At 38.7% G+C, this 19,112-nt stretch overlaps 1 protein-coding gene and 1 non-coding gene across 2 annotated transcripts in view; both read right to left on the bottom strand.

Moving 5' to 3' along the window:
* The window catches only part of LOC100750007 (DNA-binding protein D-ETS-3), a 22,215-nt gene extending 4,610 nt beyond the window's left edge, over positions 1 to 17,605 (bottom strand). The window contains exons 1-6 of the mRNA XM_033321431.1: positions 17,343 to 17,605; positions 12,823 to 12,934; positions 8,805 to 8,858; positions 7,566 to 7,625; positions 3,815 to 3,959; positions 3,111 to 3,247 (exon numbers count right to left, since the gene is read on the bottom strand). Of these exons, the coding sequence (XP_033177322.1) occupies positions 3,111 to 3,247; positions 3,815 to 3,959; positions 7,566 to 7,625; positions 8,805 to 8,858; positions 12,823 to 12,934; positions 17,343 to 17,393 (559 nt within the window). The 5' untranslated portion in view covers positions 17,394 to 17,605. The remainder of the gene's footprint in view (positions 1 to 3,110; positions 3,248 to 3,814; positions 3,960 to 7,565; positions 7,626 to 8,804; positions 8,859 to 12,822; positions 12,935 to 17,342) is intronic.
* On the bottom strand, positions 8,626 to 8,698 carry TRNAK-UUU. Its single transcript has one exon. It is a non-coding gene; the product is annotated as a tRNA-Lys (tRNA).
* Positions 17,606 to 19,112: the final 1,507 nt, after the last annotated feature.

The raw sequence follows: 19,112 nt of genomic DNA, 5'->3' as shown, positions 1-19,112 counted from the left end.
CGCTGATGCCGTGGTCCCTCGAGCCGAAAAAGCTATTCTCGAACCATAATCCGGTTACGTTCCAAGTCGTGTACCGGGAATATTGAAAAATTGAGAAGCCCCTTGCCGATACCGAGCCGGAACGCGACGCTGTCAGCCGTGATGCAGTCCATCTTTTTGCTCGTCGATTAAAAAACCTGTAACTTCGTTCGTTCGTGGAAAAAGAAACGTACTAACTTCGCAGGATGTGCAACGTATGTACATGGAATATTCTATTCGATAGGGCTTGCGGTTGGAAATCAAGGTATACACCGTGTACCCGATATTAATGGGAAATCTCAGTCATCGAGGTGAAATTAAGAGGAGGAAGGGCCGGGAAAGTTAATCGTGTCGGCAAGTTAGCTTTAGCTTCCTAGCTGGCAAACGTCGGTCGGATCCCGATCTCGTGTAGACGAGACAGACAGGAATCGCGGGGAGGAGGGTTGAAAGCTACGGGCCAATCTGGCACTCTCTCTCTCCGAAGAGGGGCGAAAGGGGTTGACCTCAACGTGCAAGCGAGGGCAGAGGCTTTGCGGGTAGTTTTAGATTAAAATTAATCGCGAGCTGATGAAACCGGTGGCGATGTACCAAACAGGAAAAGGGTTGAAGCCAGGACTGGTCAGGGGCGGCGCGCAGAAGGGTTGCACGGAAAAGAGGACGGCCTCCACTCGTCCACTCTCAGACGAGGAGCTTCGGTTCTTTTCTCTCTTTCCCTTCTTCCCTCTCTCATTTACTCTCGCCATCTCTTGTTTCCCTTCCACTCTCTCGCTCATCCTCCCTCTTCTCTTCTCATTTTCTTCTCCATCCCTGTCTTTATCCTGCTATCTCTGTCTCCCTGAACCCCGAATTCCGGAGTAGAGGCTGGTTAATAATGCAAGGTCCATTTTCCACCCACCTGACGCGCTGAAATGACCTTCTTTGCTTTCTGCTCATTCACAGGAGGCAGATTCTGCCGATCCTGGGATCGAATCGATTCGCAACGACTGTTTATTCATGCATATCGTTTACGTTTAACTCTAAGTTGTTGAATAGAGCAGTATAGAATACAGGAGGACCGACTATAATCCTCGTGAGCCGGGTACTGGCATTAATTAGCGAAATGGTGACCAATCTGCCTCACCCATTAACAGGTTATTACTATTCCACCCGCTATATTGGTCAACGACTGGTCGATTTAGTGGACTAGGGAGACAGAAACGTTTAACATGCTCCCTTGGCAGTCTGCATAAGCGATCATCGGTCGTTTCGTTGGAATTTTCAAAAAATTGTACTTTTTCAAAGATTAAATTTAATTAGAGGGAACAAGCGACGATTGTGAAACGAGTTTCGTCAATGGAAAGTGATCATTTTATTATCAGATTTCCGACGTACGTAATACCGTTTCAGGAATTAAATTCATTGAAGAGGAGCACGCGTTTCACGAGTGAGAACGCACTGAAACTATACGTGTCAGGGTGTATCAATATCGATAGGTATGGTCTTATTATTAACCTAAACTGCGTGTAAATAATTGAAACGGCTTAATGGGAGGGAGAATTACGCGAAGAGACGTAGTAGAAGCATAATTCCCGGGTGACTTGGAAGTAAATGGGTATACGCGCACGGTGTCGGCCAACGAATATAGCAGCGGAGTTCCTAAAGGATTCGTTTGGTGTACGTGCGTGAATAAAGGAAGACTAATCGGTCTGATTACAAAGCATGAGCTTGCAAACCCTTCGTCGGCTCTACCTTTTACGTTATACGTGTAGATTGCATAGCCTCGAAGACTATTAAGCAATGCTCTATAAATCTAACGTGAAACTTCCCTTTGAAAGCTTCGAGAATTTTATCAAGCTGATCACTGAGCCTCGAAGAGTATTTTTCATTGAAAAATCTGCAATATCAACTGTATCCTAAATGCAAGAGAAAGCTTTCGCGACTTGCAATCTCCCTCGGGAGAGAATTCTATGCTCTTTCCTTCGTTTAGCAGCTTTCGCTGGATTCTACGAAGCGCTTCTCCGTAGCTTTCGAGTTGAAAGCATTCTTCAATTATTCACTTACGTATACTTAGTCACGCGTGAGCGAGTCCAGTGTACCAGCGACGAACTTCGTCAGGGATTATTAAGGAATTTCGCATTAAAACGTCGCTGAAAATTTATTAGCCGGCTTCCGTACGAATCGTTTGACCCAGAATCAAAATCGTTCCCTCTAGACTCTACGCGAAATCAATCCGTCGTGACTCTCAAATTAAATATAACAACAAAGTATGACGAGGTACGATCGATATGATCGTGCTAATGCAATTTCGAAATGATTCGTATAACACAGATAATAGAATCACGAAAGATGTCTACGTACAAGTGGTCGAATACTTTTGCATTACGTCAAATAAATTAAATCATTGTTACACATACACGATCGTTTATATGTATACCGAGTGACAACTAATTTATTATTACACCGTATGGAAGAATACCTTTGTATTCGTGATAAGGCAAAACGTTTGGAATCTACTTAAATCACTCGTGCGCTCATCGTTTGTAATTTAGGGAAAAAATTCAAGCTGTTTAATAAAATAACAAAGACGTTAGAGCAGTGCACGCATGCTGGAGAAAATATGAGCTGTAATGAAGACAAATCGTAAGTTATTAACACGTTTGTCTGTAAAACGCTAGTAACTCTTGTTCGAATATTTTGCTAGTTGATTTCTTCGATTTTTCTAAAAAACCAAGAAATATCGGAAGTTTTGAATGGTCCTAATTGGATGAACTGGGATTGTAATGATAATGAAGAGGGAGATAAAATATAAGACGATGAATTTCGGGTCGCCAAGACGCTCTAAAAACAGAGACCGGAAGAGCAACTCGAGCTAGAGCTCGATTAATGGATGGAACACCGAGTACTTCCCTCGTGCTCCAGTTATTTATGGGATCTATAGGGTAGTAAAGCGCCACGTGGATCTATTGTCAAGAGATTTGTCACGGTGCACGTTCGAAAAGAGGGTATCATCGGTTCGGAAATCTCGTTGTTCCAAACAGCTCCTGAGAGCGAGCTAAGAATATCATCTATCGAATTGTACGTTCCATTTGTCCAACAAATCATAGATTTCTTACTATTTCGAGTGTCCTGAGCTGTTGATGTGGGGATGCTCGTCACGGAAATCGGCTCCCCATATCCTCTGTCCGCTGGTTCTTCCTTCACCGCTACGTTCTTCGTGGCCTCGCTTGTCCTCGAGCTCATCTTAGTATTTCTATACACGAACAAATACAAACGACTCTAGATTTTCAATTCATAAACAATTTACGCATCAATTTCTTAATTTTTGTAAATAGAAATATTGCGAATATCTATGCGAGTACGTATCTTCATAGATGATCAAAAAATAATTATGGATAACTAGAGATAAGAAAAGAAACGTAACCCAAGTAGAAAATTGTTTTATGCGTTGGATATCATAGTGTATTTCGGGTATTTTATATAGATACATTAAGCTAGGCCAGATATTAGAATATCTTCCGTATAAGAATAACGTGTGTATTTGGTGCAAGTTTTTTTACTTTCGTTACTTTTATTACGCGTTTATTCGCTTGTTTCGTACAGTTTATATACAACGTAAAGTCTTAAACAATTAAAAATTTCTCAATTTCATGAGAAACGTGCAGCGAATAGATGTTTTAATATTTACGAATGGCAGTGTGTCTTTGCATACTACGTATACACGCTGCATGCATTTCCGTGCTTTCAGATTGCCCATAGATGCACAAGAAGCAGCAGGTTATTTGAAATTTCCATTGCTGGATATATTTGTCCTCCTTACCCGAAGCAATTACTGCGATTCTCCGGATCGAGATCGAGGAACGTGCTACCTTGCGAATGTGCATGGTTCATTGGCGTTTGATACTGTGAGTAATTAGTATCATCGATTCTTCTGCAATTCGCTGATTCCTGTTTGACATTGGCGTCTGTAAAAACCAGTGTACCGTATACTGTAACATTTTAGCGATCGAACGCTGAACATTAGTCAAAGACGATCGATATCGTCGTTTCTTAAAATTATCCTTTACATTGCTTGTTGCTCTATCTTTAAACAAAACAGACAATCAGCGCTATATAACGCGGTATAACGTGTTAAAATTCTAGTTACACTTCGAAAGTGAAAGTTAAATTACACGTTGAATTTTTATATACGTCGATCGGTATCAAGGTTAAATTTTATCCTACGAAATTGCAAGAATGCGAAGCTGTACATTAACCAGAAGCAGCAAGGGTGAATAGACATTTAGATGCAAAAAATGTCTTTGGGGAGGGATAGAGTCGCGGATGTACAGACGAACGGTCAATGATTTTAACGATCGAACGAGGATCGTTTCTTGGGACGAAGATCGGCAGGGCGAGGATATAAAAGCGCGTGTCGTTGCGGAAGCGAAGGCGCATCGTTGCAACGGCACGTGGGGATAGATTCGCTTCCTAATGGGGCTGCCGACGATTTTACGCGGCCGGGGGTGCGCCCTCGATAAATCAAACAGGCTCTGGCCGTGGGAAGCATAAGTCAGAGGCCTCGGGCAATCATTGTATTTGCAAACATCGGAAGTTTACTCGCTGAGAGAACAGCCGCGCCGACCCTACGGTACGAAAAAATCGTACGGTTTCACGTGGAACTTATGAACATCTCGTTTCGCGGCGGAAAACAATGTTTACACGACTAGAAACGATGTTGGATAACAGCCAGTTTCAATCGAAGAGTATAAAGATGCAAAACACACGAGAAGATGATTTTTGTTAATTTTCTCATATTTCTGTCATTCGGTAGCTGAAAGAAATTAGTGGTATTTTAATGTGGAATATTCGAAGAAGGGAAAGTAGTATGACAAATTCGAAAATATCTCTTGAAAATACAGAGACTCGCGAAAGTATCGCAATACTTGTTGACGCTTTTACGAGCATATTGTACGTGCTGTACAAATTTCTCCATTTCGAAGTCTCATCGATACTGTCACGAGACTCGATTAGTATAACCGTATTGATAACGTCTAGAACAAATTCGAGAATATACATAGGAGTTACAAGATGACACAAGAATATATTTAACCACAGGACCAAACGCAAAGATAGCTTCTACGTGCAACTGGTTGGCAACGTATCGAATTTAAAAACTGCTCTACAAAAGGGTTTTTACAATCGTATTTTTCACCTGTAGTCTTCGATCGAATAACTACAAAACAATTGTATTTTTCAGCCTGATCTTTTTTCCATAAAGTAATCAACTCTCCATGTATCCCGGTTTATGACGATTATTCACTCTGTTCCGAATGAAGCTAAATCTATCGTTTAACGATAACAACGTGAACAACCTCATCTCATTTAACGATGTATATTGACCCAGAGAGAGAGAGAAAGAGAGAGAGAGAGAGAGAGAGAGAGAGAAAGAAACACGGACAGTCTTTTTTCCAACTTTACACTGATATAACGGGCGTAACAACATCCGGTAAACAAAGCCTGGAATAAAAGTTTATTGGCAAATCTGAACCCGCCCATCGGCCTGTGTACCTCGAACAGGGTTCCCTCTGATTGTTTGCATACGTATTACGTGTGCAAATGAACGAGCTGAATCTCGCGCGAGTCCAGCAACGGATAAAATTAACAGGTGAAGAGCAAATTTGATGTACGGCATCGTACGGGAGGCTGCCAGGTTGCAATTGTGCAAATTACGGTGGAAATTGAACGAGTCGAGTTGGCAAGTGTATCGAGCACGATATAGAGAACGATATAACGATCGTGTGCAATACGAAATTTTCTTTATCGAGTTAACACACGAACGATAGGAGAACACGCGTATGCATGCAAGTATATAGACATTATCCGCCATTCCCCCTGGCCGTTTGCTCGCCGATTCGACGCGTCTCGAAATATTTGCCAGATTTTCCAACGCGTACACATACGGATAGAGCCTGGGAATTTTCTTAAGAATTTCGCGATAACCGAACGAATCGGATCGTTCCGAGAAACTTAACGAAAATTTCGAAGTGATATATTTTTATTAGAAATTTATGAAACTAAAACTATGTGGCTTCGTGGCGGATGTTCGAAAAGTTATTTTCCACCGCGAATTATTTAAGGTAGTTTTCACAGATGCCTGGGTTATTGAATTTTCTATCATTGGACCGCGGTTTTTTATGAAAAAGTGCATAGAATATTCAGAATAGAATACTTGTTGTAGTAATTAACAAACGAAACGTGTGCCTATTTCAGTTCCATTCTTTTTTCGTTATGTCCGTAGAAATGTGAAATTGCTTAAAAATCCAAGGTACACTTTTCGCGAATAAATTTCATAAAGACCAAAAACGCAACGAACTTCCGAGCAACCCAATAAGATGAAGAGGAAGCTCCTTTTTTTTACGTACGATATTAAAACAGCTTTGATAAACGGCGCGGTTGTGTAGAGAGACGCTAATCAGCCAGAGGTTGAAGAAAGGGGAGAAAAGAAGCCTTTAAGACTTAATATAAAGTGCTTCCTCGTGTAATGCGATATCGATAATCGACGGCAGTTTTCTGCTCACTCTATCTTGCTGCTTTAAAAACACTGGCCTCAGGCGATTTATCGGCTTTTTTTAATATCCTCGTCAATATTGCCCCTCCGAAAAAATTTCATTGTCAACGAACGAAGATTGCAAGATCTTCAATATGATTTTCAAGATATTTTGTAATAATTAGACTGCGGATTTTTATGCATTTACCTTAACTAATTAAGCATTTATATATTTGGACATCTTCCTATAGAAACTTATACACGCATAGGTAAGAGCGAAACAAACGATGGTACAATTTTTCAAAAAAATTTATAATAAAATATTATACACTACTGGAAAGTTATTTATTTCCAGACTGGCTACAGTCTCCGAGATACAGGTGAGATAAAGAAAACTCTTCCAAGCTTATGTTGTGATTAATTCAAGCAATAATGTTTAATTGAAACTGCTGGAAACATCGGTTAATCGCGTTTAAAACATTTTATTCTATAAGAAGATGATAAGTACGATGCGTTACTTTTGATCATTCGTTTCTCATTGATTTATATATTTTATCGCGTATCCTTCCTACAAATCGGTTAAAATATTCAGATTCTTAGCGGGGGCAGTATGGAAAATATACAAAATATGCAGATTAGGGTTATAATATTCAATGGGTGAAATTTCTGCTTATGTTGCATTCACAAAAAGTTGTCTCTGCATAAATATCCTCAGTCGAGTAATAATGTTTCGGTACTGTATGATTAGAGGTCTGCCATAAACGCGAGTCGCGAAATCGCAAGAGTCATGAGATCGCAAATTCGTAGTTTCCTATTCGCGTAAATTGTATCGAGCTACTTTCTAAATTGACACTTGAATTGCATATGCGATACATTTCCGTGCAGCTTCCGTTTCGATCGAGATTGACTTCCTTCGTGTTACGCGGTTCGTCAAGCATTTGACACGATTGGAACATAGCACGTAATTAGGTGAATCTCGGGAAATCGCGAGTTGCCTCGGCTGATCGAAGATGTTAGAGGAATAAATTTCTGCCACACTAACTTGTCATCCGATGGAACTCTGGCACGTACTGCTCGCTGTCCTCCGTTTCGCAGCTGCTGCCTGTAACATAATAATTTGCAAATTTATCGTTAAGAAACGATCGTTCGCGTGAGAAAATCGCAAGAACTGCAAATGAAATAGCGTTATTCGATACTAAATTGCTGCATAAATTCTGTCAGCCTGTTCGTTCGTACGGAACAGTTCCCCGAGTCAAACACTTAGACTGCACGTCGTTTCTTTAAAAAGTAATTTCCAAATTATCCGAGATACTTTCTCAGCAAATATTTATTATTCCATATTTATAGGAATTATTAGTTTTAAAATTTAAGAATTTTTAGAATGGAGCAGTTAATAGCTTATTTACAGATTTTACAGATTATTTTATTTACTGATTTTTATTTACAGATTTTTAAAAGTCATTGGCAAATAATAAAATATAGCGTGAATGTATCTTTTGAACTGCTTTTCCTCGAATAATATCACGGAATCAATGATTGATAATAATTAATACTCTGGCGGATAAAACTTGAATTCAAACTAATATTAATAGGAAAGAAAGATCATCGTAAGATGTAAAATAATGGTTCGCTAGGTTCGCCTGGTGGGTAGCTAGTCGCTCCACTGACAGTGGCAGAAGGTCCCCTCGTTATCGTGATTATTACACTGCACCCATCGTGCATTACATTCCAGTTTGTCAAAGTAATCAAAATTAATGTTCCGAATAGTCAGGCCACTGCGTGTAATCATCTTCGTGGAAGATTTACGAACTGTTCGATAAATGGATAGTTCCCCGGTTCATTTTGCAAGGAATAACGTTTATAAGAATTTTACCGTGGGTTTTTAGTTTACGGAAACTCTGGGCTGTTCTACTGAAAGGAAAGTGGAACGGAAGCCGAGTATTTCAAAGCGGCTGTACTCGTCTTTGCTCTTGTAATTCAATCAAGTTAATGGAACCTATTATAAAGATTTCTCTGCGAAAGAAACGATATAATAATTATTATATTTTTAGGGCAATATTAAATGATATTGATTGATTTGATGGTAAAATAAAAAATAAATCCGCCCGAACAGGGACTCGAACCCTGGACCCTCAGATTAAAAGTCTGATGCTCTACCGACTGAGCTATCCAGGCAGTTGATACTTCAACCCTTCGCAATTTTAGAAAACATTATTTTTATTTATAATAGGATTTTTCGTCTTTTATATTTCTGATAGAAGTTATTTATAACAAAACTTACCATCTTGAAGCCATGGCTCTTGTCTGTATTCCTGTGTGGGGTATATTTCATTCTCTGAAATCAAGTTTTACATTGATTTTTTAAGTGACTTCTTTTTTAAAACGTAACAGTATTATTGCAAATTCTTCATTTTCCAAGAGCAATGAAATTTTGATTTTATAAATTAATATTTTACTTGAATAAATAGAATGTTTAAAATATTCTACTAATTTCTTATCTACAGCGTTACAAAGATAGCCTACGTTTATATAGGTCAATCGATAAGAAATTACGAAAAGAATGCTATATTGTTATTCTATACTGATAGAGATGCGACAAGATCTAAACGTTATCTTTCTTATTTCATACATTTACTTTACGAGCCAAGCAAGGAATTACTTGGTGGTATAATGATTTATGGTTACTCGGGGATAATTATCCCAGCCTGAAATTAATGCCTCACATATTCTACCGTATTACTTCGTCAAATCCAATGAACGTCCATTATCGTCAAAAATAATACGAGCATGTTAGATGATAATTATTCGAACGATGTACAATGCTCGAAACATCGAAAGAATTGCTTTCCCTGTCACTTTGATTTTTATTCTCGGTACTTATATTTGTATTTTTTTTTTACAATTGTGTAAAAACATATTTTTATTACAATATGGTACGAACACCATATCCATTAAGCCTATAAAATTTCTTTATTTCTATTTATTTTTGACTCACAAGGAAAGGTCACGATTGATTCCGCCCCGGTTTGGATGAAACTTTATAAGTTTGAAGAACCGCCAAAAATAATAGATACTTTCTTTTTAACTGCAGTAACACAGGTTGGAGGGGTATGAAATTACCCGTCGAAATTCGACCCCTGAAGAGCTAATTCAGAAACCGTTACAGATAAAGAAAAATCTATCTTCCGAACCTCCACCGAGACTTTCACCCAGACTCTTGACCAGCCCTTCTTCGTCGGATATATCCGAATTTGTTGTTGCGTTTTCTAAGATACATACATTATGCCTTTATTAAAGGTTTAAACTTTTGTATTGTTGCTAGTTGACGTCAGAAAGATGAATCGTTCCAGAGGATACTGGATAATATAGGAATTGCAAAATATAAAATTACCTTTTAGTCATCCTTCCGGAAGGGTAATCAAACGAGTTAAGCGTATATTCTTTGGGGTGTAAAACGATTTCTAGATAATTATGTCATGATGAAACACGATGTCTGAGCTGTAATAAGATTCGGCGAAAGAGCCATAAGACGGAACAAAGACTGAATGTTGGGGGATGAATCAGTAGCAAAAACAACCCCTTTCAATGCAGGCATGTACATAAGAATGCGGCAGAGATGTATGTTACGTGGGGTCTGTTTAATGGGCCTCTAGGATTCGCCACGGGTAGCCACTTGTCAGTAACCTTGTTTTGTTCATAATCACAATCCAGTCTGACGAATCGAATTTACTTGGCTTCATAGTTCGTGGGTAATAACGCGTTTTGTCGCGAGTTGTAATAACGATGCGTACGACCCAAAATTTGAGAAACCTATCGAGATTGGATACTTATAGACGAAAAATAATATCGTTAAGATATATTCAGCCACTTGGAAATTTTAAGACATCTATCTTTAATAAATCTTTGCTATTTTTGTCGTAGATTCTGGATTTTAAATTGCTATATATCATATATAACATATTTTCTTTGTTATAAAAAATGTCCTTTTCTGTCTCCTTCTTTATTACGTTTGAGATAAGTCGAGTTACGACAAGGATGGTTTCGTAGATGACGTAAATTTTTATCCGTATCGATTGCCTTATTTAGATACAGACTATTGACGACACCGACAAGTTAATTACTCATTCTCTTTCTTTTATTTGTTGATATCGTTTTTCCATATCCGTAAGAAGAAATAAAATAAATTTTATAAGTTTGCGTCGTATTTTAAGTCACTCTAATAGCTATCGTCAACGGAATATTCCTGTCGCAATTCTGCTTCCATTTCTCGCGAGGAGAAGAACCGTTCGAGTCTCGAAAACGAGAGGAGAAAGCTAGAAGGTTCGTTCTTTCGTGTCGACGTTTCAATATATTTCTTCGCGACGAATCGTCGCCGAAAAGTGGATGGGGAGGCTGGGTAGGGCGTAACGTGATTACGATAGAGAAATTGCAGCATTATAGGCAGTGATTGAGTTAGGTGGAGGCGGACCATCCTGACTGGTGGTTCACACCACGGCATGCCAATGTTAGATATAAAGTGTCAATCACTGTGCCCAGACGCTGCTAGGGTGGTTACGAATCCTATGGGGGTACGACTGGCTCCAACTACCCCATGGGGCTCTTTGCGGCGATAACACGTTGCTTATTGAATTCGTCCTGAGGCTTCCCGTCGTGGTGTCACGTTTCTAGGTCAAGGCTGCAAGTAAAACTGCCGACACCGGAGGGATTAATTGACCGATGGTGCAAATTTCACTCGTCCTCTTCATTAGGTCATCGAGCAAATTGATACGACTCTGTGGCCATACGTTTCTATTAATTTCAAATCTTAATTCACATTTTCGCGATCAATTAGAAATTTATAGAAGCGTATACGAAACCGTGCGTAATTATTATGTAACGGTGTAGATATTCATGTTATCGCACAACGAAGTAATTTTCTGTATTTGTTAAGAGAACAAGATCAACCTTATGGCCACAGCTTTTTTTCTTTCTGCCCCAACGTAAGCATGAGAAAATTAATGATAACTAGACTGGAAATTTTTTCCATATATTTATACGAAAGGTGCACAGAATGCATATTATACAGAAATATTATATATAAAGCATGCAGAATAGAGTGCCCGCTATAGTTTCTAATACGTAAAACAAATTTCTATCTAAATCGAAACTACAAAAATGTAAATTTGTATAAAAATTCTCAGTCCAGTCGTAACTATATTTTCCTCCAAAACGTTAAGTCGTAGTAACACAGAACAAAGAACGTCGATTCATTACAATTCCTATGTTAATCGATCTGTATTGCCCTGACAAACAAAGTCTAGAAATCGTCAGCCCCTTGAAATACTTTCTACCGTTTCGTGCGGCCTTAAAACGTAATTGCACCGTAGAAAATAATATCATCCCTGATCCGACTATATAAAGATATTGACTCGACTGCCTGTCGGTGACAGGCTCTCTTCGGGGGGTGGTTCCCCCTTCGCCCCGTTGTACACAGTTCGCGAACATCCTGCACGTGCTTCGGGCCGCGCTACGCTTTCTTGCTTGCGTGGATCTCTTTCGTGTACAGTGTACGTGTACGTGTTTGCACGAAGACGCAGTCGAGACTCCATGTCAAGACGGAGGCCCGGTGTTCCCGAGCAACATCGTATCAAAGAGCTTCAAAATCGTCGAGCGGGGGATGGTGACCCGTACGGACCGCCCTCGACTTTCTCGTCTCTCGATTTCGTTCAGGAAAAGTCTCATTGAATAATTCGAAACTGATCGAAATATCGAACGACTTCCATTCGCTGTAGCGTTTGATGTCTTCTCTATGTTTCATGCGTTTTGATATGGTAGGTGGAAACGATATATAGTAAGATAGTAAAATCGGTCAGTAGTAAAAGTTTACAAGTTTCGATAATCGAGACAAGATAAATAAGACAGATAGATAGACGATAGATTCGTTAGAACACATATTCGTTACATTGGGTAAGTTTTATCTGGAATGAAGTGACAGATTTATAATAAAGTAACTAGGAAATATAAAAGCAGTGAATTCGTATTAAATATCGTACTTGTGACCGGCAAGTATAATGTTAACTCAATTCTTCGTTTGCAGTATATCTAACGAAAGTCTTCTTAAAAGAGGAGGATGGTTTTCTATCTGATTTATACATAGAATATGAATTGATACCTTCTCGTTTCTAACTTTTAAAAACTCGATGTAGTCGTAGAAAATACGTACGGCTCTGGGTACGGTTAGATCAATTAGTGATCCTACTTAATGCTTTACTTTACGACCTTGCTATATCGCTCCCACCTAAAATACATGTTCTACTTACCAGGGTGCAGCTTCTCCTCGGTACTTGGTTGTGTCACGGAGTAGTTACTGGGACAGTATCCTGTGGTAACTGTTTGAAGTGGTTCGTTCAGCCTGTTGAATTCTTCGTTTGGCTGGAAAGATAGATGTCTGTGTTAAAATAGCGCTTTGTAGTAGCAAACGTTCGTTTCTATACGAAGTAGTATTAATCGGGTATTTTTCCCGTGATCCTTAAATATTCTCTTCGTTCAATTTCCAGTAGATATTATTTCATTCTTTGTTAAACTGTAAAACGAAGACAGCGATCTTTATGTACGTACGTACTTGACTTCAATCGTAGTTTAATATTTCCACATTTTATCGTAGAAAGCCAGCGTTCTGCATTTTAATTTCATCATTTCAAATATCGGGAGTCGGGAGTGAAAAGTCTTTCTCGTTTGCGAGCGTTCTATCGGGCGAGGAAAAAAGACGAAGACAATCAACGCAGAACTGATGTAAAATTGCAAGAAGAAAGGAAAGAGAACGAAGCGATTTGGAGCAGAAAGGAATAGCGAGGAACGAGATTTTAAGTAAAGTAGTGTATAGCAGGCACAATGAGAAAGAGGAAGAGAGAGAGTGAGAACGTGCGAGAGAAGAGGCAAGGAGGACATCCGGTGAACGATTGGATGGTTTCCTCCTTGCGGAGCAATCTAGTGGTAAAGCCGGTTACCGGTTTTGGAAATTCCAATAACGCCGTGTCGCCGTCTGCTTTTCCTTTATAAAGTTTCACTGCGGTCTCTCAGCCGATCGCTTACACTTTAAAATCGAAAGACATCGTACTTGATTTTAAGAAAACTTCAAACATGCTCAGTATCCTTTTCAATCTTTTTATTAACTTTGTTGCAGCCCTCGGATTTCTCTGTATCAATCTTACTCTTGTTTCAACAAATAAAGGGACTTTCAACGTCTTAAGACAATTTTTAATATGAGATTAAAATAAGAAATCATGTACATCGATTTTTTCATATTTTAATCAAATTTAGAAGATATAAATTTAGGAATGAAAAACTTGATTGAGTGGGAAATGATTTGAAGAACGTAATAGAGTTAACAGGATACCTTTTTAGATACCTTCCCGTTAATTTTTGAAATATATCTAATCGCATAAATTCACGATAAAAATATATCGTTGACGATAAACGTAATAATAAAATAATCACTTTATTGCTAAATTATCCATCATTTTTCTTTTATAGTTAATTCGACAGGATATTATCATTTATAGAGACGTAATCAACTTCCTCTTTCACAGTTTCATAGGTTAGTCTTACGTTCATTGCCTCGTCCCTTGGATTTTCCTCTGATTGCAATTAATAGTCATTTATAATTAGTCGCCGTGATGGTTCAGCACTTGTAATCCACAAGCTGTGCCCTCTAATATAAATTTTAATTACATTCCCCGATATTACGTTCAATCTTTAATCCCGCCAACCCGATATCAAATGATATTTAGCGGCACGACAGCGTTAAATAAGGGATAAAGAATGTATCGTGCGGTTTTATGCGTAGCCCACCCTTTCTTATCAAATTTGACCAAATTTTCTTGTTCGAAAAGTTCGTAACATATTTGACAGTGAATTGCATTCTGCATTGAATTTGATTGTATCAGAAAATGAATATTTACCAGAAATTTTTGCCAAGTACGTGGATATGATATAATTATTTGGACGCTAATTGGAATATTACACTATAGCATAATACCATAATTATTTGATTCGTGTTATTATAAAATTTTTTCTAACATCTATTTGGAGAAGTCTACTTGATCCATAACATCAAAAGAAACAGGTCATATATTATTCCATGAAATGTTGCTTCTGTTTTTCTTTATATAAAACCTACGTTTATTATTAATAATTAATAAAAAAATTTCTCCACAGCAAAAAACATTCTAGAAAAATATCCTATATCAAATTGAATCCTTTTTATTTTATAATCTTTCCGAACAATTCAATATATTTGCACATTCTCGATCTTCGTCTTATTTTGAGTCATAAAATTTCCCTATCTTGACAATGTGCGCGTTTTACAGATCCTCCAATGCTACTTTAGCCGATCAGGGGTTAATCGAGTGCATTCACGATGCAATGACTCGTAAGGAAAACGCGCAAACACGGTCGCGTGTCGTTTAACTTTTTCCGTAGGTTCACCTTTCTTCACCATTCCTCCCCCTGACCTTTCCCATCGGGAACGCGTCTCCGTGTAAAAGACGCGCTTGTAAGTGGATCGTTTGGGGTACGTGTGTCATGTACGAACAAACGCACTCGTACGTTTGTATCTAGTGAAAACGAGATACCCATGAATCGTGGGGAACGCCCCATCGTTCCTGATGATGCTGCGAGGGGTCGTCACCCCAATTCCCTTCGTACACCACCCTCGTAATTGCGCACTTCGGTTCGGTTTATAATAAAGTCATCGAGCAGACAACACGTTCCAAACGGACTCCCCTTTCTATCAGCGGATCTTGTCGATTTCGTTCATCGATTTGTGTAAAAACCGAAAAGGCTCTTATGAGATTTGATACACCGTTTTGGACGAGGATCGTTGGATTAAGACGTGAAACTTTGATTTGATGAAGTAAAGAGTGTATTCTTTGGACGTAGCAAGGATGAAAGTAAGATTTTCACTTCATTAAAGATCGTCCAATTTCAACAAAGACTCGTCGTCCAATTTGATCAATTAGGAGAAGCGAAAGGCGTTGCCACTTTGACGAGAAAACCTCGCCCTTTTTTCTTTCCGTCGCTTTCTTCGACGAGGGTGCGAAGACAATGATGGTTTCGAAGGACAGAATACGAACAATACCGTGGATGACAGCGGGACTCGCAATTACAATGTGTCGCCGACGGAGTCTATCTACTAATTGCTCTCTCGATACACGCATTGACTTTCCGTTTTTCCTAAGAAAAAAACAATTCATCCATGTATCTTTGTACTTCTCAATGCAATCCACGAATATTATCCATAATATTATACAATGCCGTGGTTTATGGTTGTAATGTTAGGCTATGGTTACACTGCATGTGTATCCTGATGAACTATCGTCCCGGCGAATGAAACATCTGACATTTAATTGCTCTAACGTAATTGCCCGAATAACAATTCGGCAGAATACGCATCCGCTGTAATCATAGTCTCATACAATCCCAGAATACTATCTTCGTATTCTTTGAAAGAACAAAAGTATCTTGTATCATCGTTAAGCCGCGGTTTTATGGGAAATTAGAAAATGCAAAATTACACAGAACACATATAATACGAAGAAAAATATCCAAAGAGCAGTGCCGTCTATAATATTTGGTAGATAAATCAATTTTCTACCAAGATCCTACTTTTTAACTGATATTCTCAAAAATATGAATTTGCATTAGAATCCGCAATCTAATTCACCATCGAAACGTCCCAGGTAAATTCACATGGTGGTAAACGCGCCCCGTTGAAGAAGAGGCTTTTAATCATGGGAAACTCGAGTGTCAGCATATGTTGCTGATACAGAGGAGTAAATTAAGCGGCGGATCCGTGCAGCGGGGCTGGTGTGTGGGAATCGAGTGATTTTTAGAATCAACAAACATAAATCAAGTGTTTCCGCGAGCGAGTGCTTCACGTCGTCTCTCCCTTCGTTCTTACGAAGGGTGTCCGACGACCACCCACGGCTCACCGGTGTCATAGTCACGGTGGTAGCCCCGTGCACGGGGGTATCCCGCACCAGAGAGACCAGGAGGGTTGAATGGTGGCGACAATTACGTGTTTAGGGGGCACAAAGGGGTGGCACCCGTGGGACGAACCATCGGAGCGTGGTGGCGCGTGCCAAGGCAATTCGACACTCGAGGATCATCGCGCGAGTACGATGCATTATGCGTTCATTGACTTTGACTATGCTCACTGTCCACGCTTATGACTCCATTGTATCGCCATGGGGAGAAAACCGGAAATGGGAGTCACGTTGATCAAGTTGTTGTCTATCTGGTCGACTTTTTAACTTTTACGATGGACAAACACTAACTGTATCTCGTAATTATTGGGTTGTTTATGGTGTTGTTTGAATATGTAATGATGGATGCAACAGAGCGATGAAACGTTGATGGGCTTGAAGTATACTTCGGTAACAGAAGAGTTTCACGTATAAAATAGATCGTTAATAATTATCGTTATTCCTACACTTGGCAAGGGAAGTATTGTTTCTTCTTAGACATAGAAGAGCAATTATTGCGTTGTTTGATTGAAGTAGCACCTGCCTGTGTATATCTGCCAGTCAGACACGCGGATCTTAAGATTACCAGTGTAATTATTGTATTGTATGATATAAATAGTATTCGTCCGTGTGGGTCAGATACGCTCATGTCTTAAAGTTATCAATGCGATTATTGCACTGTTTAATCGAAGTTGTATTTGCCTGTGTAGGTTAAATACGCGTATTTATTATTATGTAATGAACGTTTCCAAATTCTTATGTATAGTGAAAGTATGGAACAATAAGGGAGTACCATTGTATATTTTTTATCTTACCAGCCTAGCCAAATCTGTAGTCGTGGCTGGTACTTCTTGATCCTGATTCATACTTGTTACCCAACTCTTCTTCTGATTCCTTTTTGTCGAAGAAAAACGTTCGTCACTAGATTCCACGAAAATGACACGGGTAAAAGTATTGATAAACGAACAGATCACACGAACTGTCGCGTAATTTTAAAGTCACGTTGCTGCACCGTCAAGATCAAAGATAGGACTGAGACGAGTGATTTGATCTCGCTGAACAGTGAAAAGACAGGGTATATGCATCGGGGGTTGTGTCTACGGTACGTCTACGCCCACAACGTGGTATAGAAATCAGCCCTGCGCGAGCTACTCGAGCGACTAGGGGTTGCTTCCAACCCCTGCTTGGTAGGCGGGGCCTCGAAATCATTGGTAACCTTCTCTTATACCAGGAAGCTTTGTGCTTCGATAACACCTACGAGAACACCTCTCTTCGTTGAGATTCTTTGCTTTCGTAACTCCGTGATATTGCATGTTCTGAATGGCATTTCTGTGGGTACCGACTTTTACAAAAGGATTTGAACTTCTTTTTTAATAAGTGAATTCTTGGTTGAAATTAAATTATCAGGTTTTCAAGTATTTCAAAAATGTATGATATATTAAAAGTTTCTATGAGAGGGATGATTTTGATGAGTGTTGAATTGAATATGTTAGAATGTTATGTGGGAAAGTAATGACAAATTTAATTTTTTCTGATTTTGCAATACTTTATTGCACTATTGCCAGAACTTGTACATGTTGTATGATAATTTAGGAATCCTTCTGAATATTTTCCTTTAGCTGATAAGCCTTCATTGGAAAATTCATTCTTAATTGATTAGCTTTAATCAAATGATTTTGTATGAATAGTGCACATACTAGAACGTAATATCAATAGATAAGAAAATATAAATAGAAAAGGAAGATAAAGAATTATCACATGATATACATACATACTAAAATTTCCGTATCCTAGATATCCTAGTTTATGTTAAAACCATTACATGGGATTTTGTTTCTCTCGTTCTGAAATACCGACCCTGAAAAAGATCACTGTATTTCTTACGCTCTCTGTAATTTGCTATGGCCTCCTACGACGAATATAGGAATTACATAATATGCATTTACTAAATACAGGATAGACCAGATATTATGTATATTTATATATCATTGCAGGACACGAAAATCATTACATGTCACGTCGATCTTGTACCTCGTTTGTGTCGTGACACATGTTCTGCAATACCGACCATTCAGAGGTTTTATTACGCCCTCTACGATCTATAACGTTGTATAGAATGTAATTAATCCGTTTGGACAAGCTCCATTTACTTAAACAAAATTTTAATTAGTGCTTGGTTAAGAAAACTTTTGATGATTGAATTCATTTATCCATGAACTACTATTGTATGAGCGAGAACTCGTATATATTATAGTAAGAAGAATTGTAATCTTATTATATGAAGTATTTGCCCCGCGTTCAATATTTCAATTTCTCGTGCCAATTTCGATCGAAAAGAAACTGCACCGCCTCGACCAATCAGAAGTTAGTTAGTCGAATATTTGGCGGGATAAAGCATCAGTTTAGTGTCGGAAAGCATGGCGTTTGCATGTATCATCCCGTTCGAAGTGCGATATTCACCAGGTAGTAATTCTTCACTTTTTATAAACTACTATCAGGTTTATTTAATTAATATACGTTTATTCAATAATTTGTCGTCAGACAGTACTATATCAAAATTAAGTAGTTTCTTAAATTCGTCTTAT

The sequence above is a fragment of the Bombus impatiens genome, unplaced genomic scaffold (genome assembly GCF_000188095.3).
Source record: "Bombus impatiens unplaced genomic scaffold, BIMP_2.2 scf_0452, whole genome shotgun sequence".
Classification (NCBI taxonomy): Eukaryota; Metazoa; Arthropoda; class Insecta; order Hymenoptera; family Apidae; genus Bombus; species Bombus impatiens.
The sequence above is the reverse complement of the archived record's forward strand: the minus strand, read 5'-3'. Positions and strand labels throughout refer to the sequence as shown.